The sequence below is a fragment of the Coregonus lavaretus genome (genome assembly GCF_964263955.1).
Source record: "Coregonus lavaretus genome assembly, chromosome: 17".
Taxonomy (NCBI): domain Eukaryota; kingdom Metazoa; phylum Chordata; class Actinopteri; order Salmoniformes; family Salmonidae; genus Coregonus; species Coregonus lavaretus.
The window spans coordinates 29,121,061-29,128,682 of record NC_140004.1 but is presented as its reverse complement, the minus strand read 5'-3'; the positions used below and the strand labels follow the sequence as shown (position 1 = coordinate 29,128,682).

Below are 7,622 nucleotides of genomic sequence, written 5' to 3'. Positions count from 1 at the left end.
CCTCCTTAGTTGGTGGGGGTTCTTGCAGGAACCTAAATGCCCAACTGAAACATTTGGATTTGAATTTGAAAGGACAGCAGGTGCAGGCACTTAACTGAACAATGTAAAGACCTCCTCAACTTAAGGTAAGGTTTGTCCCTTATTTTGTCTAAATTTATATTTTTTATGATGATACCATCTATCTTTTCATATTTGTGCACATCTTTCTAAAACAGAAAATTGACAATTCAATGGATATCAAATCAACAAAGAGGTAAGAATATGTAGGCTATAAGAATATGTTGAAGGCTATCTGTTTTGGGTGCAGATGACTGAACTGTTCACTTTTGTTTCTGCAGGTATACAGAGGAGGAGGCATACAAAGGTATGTCAATTGGTTTTGGTATGTTATGCAGATCCCATTTACCATCCTCCTCCCTAACCTCTTCAATGAATATCCAACAGGCCTCTACATTATGGACTAGGTATGTGTATGAAATTATCAAAATAGGTTTTTTCATTCACATTCACCACAAAAACCAAAGTATGAATACTGTTGTGTGTTATGTTAATCATCTGTATAATTACATTTTTTGGGATTCACAGACTTCACCCTCCCTACACCTCTGATGAATATAACAGGAAACCTGTTCGATCACCATGCACTGCAAAATCATTCTGGCTATGGATACGCAGAACATCAACACATTAACATAATAATAATAATAATAATAATAATAAATCAACAGGCCAGAGGGTATACTCATAGGACTTGGGGCTCTGCTGGGAATTTACCTCATATTCTGATTTTTTTATTCTGCTTTGCCACTAAAATTATAATAAACACTGACAACTAAAATATTGTGTTATTGTTCTTATTGTCATGCGTATTATTGTTAATAATAATAATAATAGGGGAGGGGGGGTAGTTAAAAAATGTACCCCAAAAGGTTCTTCAAAGGGTTCTTCGAGGATCCATTAAAAGGAGTTATTCGAAGAACCCTTTTAAAGGGTTCTTCGAAGAACTTATAGGGGTTCCCCCACAGTTTCAATTTGAAGAACCCCTAAAGGATACTCCATAAACCTTTTCTTTTTAGAGTGTAGTAAACAAAAATCCTGTACACTCAAATTAGTATGATATGTTACGAATTGTTACGAATGATATGTTACGAATTCCAATTTGTTGTGGCTAACATTAGCTAGGTGGCTAACGCTAACATTAGCTAAATGGCTAACGTTAGCTACGCTAGGGGTTAGGGGTTAAGGTTAAGGTTAGGGTTAGGTTAAAAGGTTAAGGTTAGGGTTAGCTAACATGCTAAGTAGTTGCAAAGTAGCTAAAAAGTAGTAAGAAGTTGCTACATTTTTACATTACCATTTTTTAAAATTGAACTTAGCGGAGACCTGTCCAGAATGACTTAGAGGAGAAATTTGGGTTAAGTGCCTTGCTCAAGGGCACAATGATATATTTTTCACCTAATCGGCTCGGCGATTCGAACCAGCAGCCTTTCTAATTAGCTAAAATGCTAAGGTTGTCTGTGATGAGATTTGAACATGCAACCTTTGGCTTAAGTAACCTTCTGTCTTATGTAACCATACCAAAGGTACCATATTATACTAATTTGAGTGTCCTGGATTTTCATTTGTTGCGTCTAGTCTATGAGACAAGCTTGCAATGCACACTTCTGTATGTGTGTCAGTTTAATGTGCTTCCACTCTCTTCACTATTGAACTATTAGCATTTGATTGATCCATGTCACTAACAACAGTGTTTTGTCTTCATCACGCAGGGGTCAAAAGGCTAATTTATGGGAATATATGGTAGCATACAATTTGGTTTTATCTTGCTGAGTAGTCAATAGGCCATTATGGAACCAACAATGAAATCATGATCAGGAGGAGAAGGGTGATGATTATAATGATGATGATTATTAATGATGATGATGATGATGATGATGATGATGATAATGTTATTATTATTTTTACCTTTATTTTAACAGGGGTGAGGATGAGGATGATGGTGATGATGATGATGATTGGTGGTGATGATGGTGATGATGTTGGTGGTGGTGATAGAGTTAGAAACTCACTCTGTAGGTCTTTGTAGAAAGATAAATGAGTGTGGAGACCTATGCGTCCTGCGGGTTCTACTACAATGGTTTACATTAAAGATATAACGGGGTACCGATGGACAATGTGTTAGTGGGTAGAGAGAGAGAGAGAGAGAGAGAGAGAGAGAGAGAGAGAGAGAGAGAGAGAGAGAGAGAGAGATGGCATGGTCTCATGACGCCCGTATTGACATCACTCGGGTTGGAGAAGCGCGAGGAGGAGAGGAGAGGCGCTCCCGTTATTAGACCGGGGCTCGCGGTCACGCTCACTCCTGGAGATGCGCGCGTTGCTGTGAGACAAACTGATAAACTCGAGGAGAGAGGCGGCGAGGAGCTGAACTCAGGACTACCACTGCGCGAATAGATACTGTACAGTGTACACCCTGACATAGAGAGACAGAACTAGGGGCCACGAGCCAGCCAAAGCATGACTGCGCATCATCTGCGCTTGGATATACCAAACACTCGCACACATTCCTACCAAACCGAGATATGAGGTCTAGGAACGAGGAAACACGAGGAAACTGAAACAGCTCTGGGTGATGGACTCAATGCGCAACTTGGAATTCTGTTGGACACGGTTTTGTTTTCATTAATTCCAGAACGTTTTTTGGCTATATTGAGGACGTGCACAAGTTACGACATAAAGGACTAACTTCACAGTGCCATTCAGAAACAACTTATTATTTAAGAAATACATTTTGCTCGAATAATGTCCAGGTTTATGCCGATGAAGTGAGGGACATGTTTTGGTAACACGCCAGTTAGTCTGCGGAGGCTCAACCATTGTATGAGCTAAATCTGTTCAAACCAATGTTTTCTTGAAGCTAATTGAAGATAATGTCATATTTGTTAGAATAACGATGGTTTATTTGTTCTTAAATTAGCCTATCTACACAGCTTGTATATGCTCAGATAGTCCTGTTGTGTGCGTCTCCCAAGAGACAGCGGGGATTTGAGGGAGAAAAGGCGCGCGCACTGATATCTGAAGTTGGCTATCATACCCAGGGAAAAGTGGTTGTAACTTGTTCCCAATCTCGCCTGTGTCGCCTTGTATTATAGGCTAAAATTAGATTGAAAGGCTATTTCTGTAACCGCCCGGCCATAACGTTCTGCCTCTTTAAAATATCCAAACAATCAAGCAGCTGTGAGATTACAATCCATTCTGTTTTGTGTGTTGGACTACTTTTAATTGTTTGAGCAGTTTTATTTTCATACTGTAAATTTTCTACATAGCCCCGATCGACGGGAAATATAATTGCGCTCTACTTTATTCAGGGCACTCGAATAGAAAACCATTGACCAGTATAGCCTGGCGCACTCCATGGGCATAGTTTATCGTTTGGCTTATTAGAATGGACTTGGAGGATGAAATTGGGAGGAGAAGGTGAATGAACTGCGATAACACGAAATTAAGACTTTTTATAGGCTGTAGAATGAAAAGTTACAGGCTAATGTTTTTTCCCTAAACTTTTCAGTGAACCCTTTGACAGCAACATAAACAAGCTCAGCTATATGACTGCTTTTTTAGGATATCATTTTACGTCAGCCATCCTAAAGGACTATAAAACAAACATATTTATTACAACAACATTTTATTCATCACTTTAATCAACCCCATCCATCTTGTTAGTCATGGCTTCACCTTTGGATAGTGCATGTTCAGTGGGGCTGGGCGACACTAATAGCTCGACCAGCGGTTCATCTCTTCCCTGCAATCAGAGCGTCTCTTCCCTGCAACTGGCCCCTTACTCCCCCGAAGCCACAGCGCTCTTTGCTACGGCCATCACCCTCATGATAGTCTTTACCATCGTGGGAAACATCTTCGTCATCATCGCCGTCCTGACCAGCCACGCACTCAGAGGACCACAGAACCTGTTTTTAGTGTCACTAGCAGCTGCGGACATTTTAGTGGCGACCCTCATCATCCCGTTCTCCCTGGCCAATGAACTGCTGGGTTACTGGTACTTCAAGTCTCTGTGGTGTGAGATCTACCTGGCGCTGGACGTTCTGTTCTGCACTTCTTCTATAGCTCACCTGTGCGCCATCTCATTGGACCGTTACCTGTCCATCAGCCGGGTTACCTACTCCCGCCAGCGCACACCCATGCGTATCAAAGCCTCTATCGTGGTGGTGTGGCTCATCTCGGCCATCATCTCCTTTCCTCCTCTACTGTCGCTGAATAAGAGCGAGCCGGGCGGTGAGGGTAGTGAGAGGGGGCCTCAGTGCCAGCTGAACGACGAGCGCTGGTACATCCTCTACTCCACCGTCGGCTCCTTCTTCGCCCCTTGTCTCATCATGATCCTGGTCTACATGAGGATCTACCAGATCGCCAAGCAGCGCACACAGAACCCGCCAGGCGAGCCCAGGAAGGATGGGGTGGGCTGTGCCACCCCAAGTCAAACCCCTCGGGGGATCCAAGCCAACGGGAAGGAGGAAGGAGGGGAAACCCCAGCTATTCCCCACAAAACTTCCAGCGTCAGACCACCCACCCTGGCTATTACTCCATCACTGTCCCCGGACCAGGCCAAAGAGACCCCCTCCTCTCCCACCCCCAATAACCTCCTCCATCCTCCGGATCCATCCCTAGCTCCAACCCCAACCACCACCTCCCCTCCTACCTCCCCCCTGGGTCCCTCTCCCTCCTCAGTCTCTCCCTCTCCCTCCTCCACCCTCCCCCCACCAGCCCCGGCCAAACCCAAAGATGGGGGGAAAAAGGGGAAGAAGGGGAAGAAGTATAACAATAATGGGGACAGCTCAAACAGCTCTGACAGTGACATGGAGCACGAGGGAGGGGGGAGGAGGGGAGTCAACACACCTAGCATGGCGGGTTCACCCGGCATCCACTCCCCTGCCACCATCCAGAAGTACAGGGACATGATTGTCACATCTAAGGGGGCTCGGCTGGTGGCGGGGAGGAGGTCTAAGCCAGACACCACTCCAGGAGCGGCACGTCGTAAAGCCATGGTGAACCGAGAGAAGCGCTTCACGTTCGTCCTGGCCGTGGTGATCGGAGTGTTTGTCGTCTGTTGGTTCCCTTTCTTCTTCTCCTACTCGCTGCAGGCCATCTGTCCTGAAACCTGCGCCCTCCCTGATCCCCTCTTCAAGTTCTTCTTCTGGATCGGCTACTGCAACTCTTGTCTGAACCCCGTCATATACACCATTTTCAACCAGGACTTCAGGAAGGCCTTCAAGAAGATCCTCTGTAAGAACACCAAGGGCACCTTCTTCTAGACTGGATGCTTTGTAAGGACACCAACGACAACCTTCCTTTAGTAAAGGGGCCTTAAACAGATTACCTGTAAGGTCAGTCCCTTCTTTTCACTCCCCTCTAAACCCTTTAAGGTGTACAAAACAGCACAAATATTCTGTCCTTTTCCAAGAAATTTCACTGATTTTTTGATTCTATTTGATGACATTACAAATGGCTGCCAATTCTATCGTGAACTGCTACAGACTTTCCAAATAGAATGCGGACTCAGAATAGCTGTAGAAAAGCTCACCTCGCAACAGTGTTAAAAATACCTTGTGTAAGAAAGAAACTGTCTAAGGGCTTGTTGTTTTAGTCCCTTGGTGCATATCTGCACAAGTCCGGCTGTTACCTGGAGAATTGTGACGGTCCATTGCAAGGACATAGTGTGGGGAGAGCATGTGCAATATATGTTCCGTGACTTCTACTCTGGGGGGCTTTAGAATAATACTGTGTACGAATCTGATTATGATCTTTTGTTAAAAGGTAGGAGGCATGTTTTGAGGTGTGAGCATCACACAGTATGTACAGAAAGTGGATGGAGAGGAGGAAGAGAGGAGGGAAAGAAAACGCCATTTTGGCTTTTTAGTCACTCGTGACATAAAGGACATGTTGTTGCTTGTAAAATGACAGTGTAGCACTACTCTCATCAGAATCTGTCTGACTGACTCATATTGTCTGGAGAATCCGTTTAATTTAAAATTGAGAAACGTTTGGGTCCAGAAGTATACCACTAGGGTTGCAATATTCTGGAAACGTTCAATAAATTCCCTTGTTTTCCTGAAATCCCTGTTGGAAGATTCCCAGAATCAGGATGGAATAAGCAGGAAATCCAGAATTATGGGAAAACCAGGGAATTTATTGAAAGTTCCTGGAATTTTGCAACCCTATACACCACTGCTCACTGAGAACTCCTGATCTACACACAACATTCTTTAAAACAAACCAATATCCTTTTATCAGCCGTCTGAAAAACAAAACAGAACAACGTAAGGAGATGATAGGCTTGTCCTGTTTTGGAGAGATAGAGGACTGAGAATGAACCCAAATACCTGTCAGCCTGTTTAAGTACCTCTATCAGAGGGCAGAACCATGAGGAACACACAAGACCCAGGTCGCCTGTCTACTTACTTCTACATAGTTACTTTTTTCCTGCCTCAGGAATAGCATACGTTCCTGTAGAGATGTTATCCACATGAGAGAGACAACAACAATACTTTTACTGTTCAACTCCCTCTCAAACACTGATCCCCACCACTGCTGTAATGTGGGGCTTAGGCTATATTTTGAAAGACACCTTTGTACCACAAACATACCTTGCCTCTGGCTCTGTGAAGACAGCGGGTGCATCTCAATAGTCCATTATTTGTTCCTCTACTCTTGTCTTTTTCTTCATCTGCACTGAAAAACAAAGGATATATCGGTGAATGCAATAAGAAGGATCAGGAATTTGTTTCCACCTGCCCAGCTCTGGGTCAGTGCAGGTGGACTAAAAGAAGATGAAGAGAAGAAACCATTTAACACACTCTCTAAATCCCAAATGACACCCTATTCCCTTTATAGTGCACTACTTTTGATCAGGGCCCATAGGGCTCTAGTCAAAAGCAGTGCACTATGTAGGTAATAGGGTGCCATTTGGGATTCCAAGTGTCTCACAGAGAGCCTTAAAGGTACAGCTCCACCTCTCCTCCAATAGCATTACACCACAGGGTGACCTCTGTTTCCAATTTTTTTACATTGACATTTTAGTCATTTAGCAAACGCTCTTATCCAGAGCGACTTACAGTTAGTATTTTCATACTTTTTTTTCCCATACTGGTCTACCTTGTTCCACCAACATCAACATGGATTGGGTCTGTACATTTAAAGGGAAAAAAGTATTTGATCCCCTGCTGATTTTGTACGTTTGCCCACTGACAAAGAAATGATCAGTCTATAATTTTAATGGTAGGTTTATTTGAACAGTGAGAGACAGAATAACAACAAAAAAATCCAGAAAAACGCATGTCAAAAATGTTATAAATTGATTTGCATTTTAATGAGGGAAATAAATATTTGACCCCCTCTCAATCAGAAAGATTTCTTGCTCCCAGGTGTTTTATACAGCTAACGAGCTGAGATTAGGAGCACACTCTTAAAGGGAGTGCTCCTAATCTCAGCTTGTTACCTGTATATAAAACACCTGTCCACAGAAGCAATCAATCAATCAGATTTCAAACTCACCAACATGGCCAAGACCAAAGAGCTCTCCAAGGATATCAGGGACAAGATTGTAGACCTACACAAGG

At 43.4% G+C, this 7,622-nt stretch overlaps 1 protein-coding gene across 1 annotated transcript; it reads left to right on the top strand.

The window, feature by feature from the left end:
• Window positions 1-3,691: 3,691 nt before the first annotated feature.
• adra2b (adrenoceptor alpha 2B) lies at window positions 3,692-5,399 on the top strand. The gene has a single exon (XM_084180511.1). It carries the CDS (start codon window positions 3,720-3,722, stop codon window positions 5,316-5,318), a length of 1,599 nt encoding a protein of 532 aa, XP_084036637.1. The 5' UTR covers window positions 3,692-3,719; the 3' UTR covers window positions 5,319-5,399.
• Window positions 5,400-7,622: the final 2,223 nt, after the last annotated feature.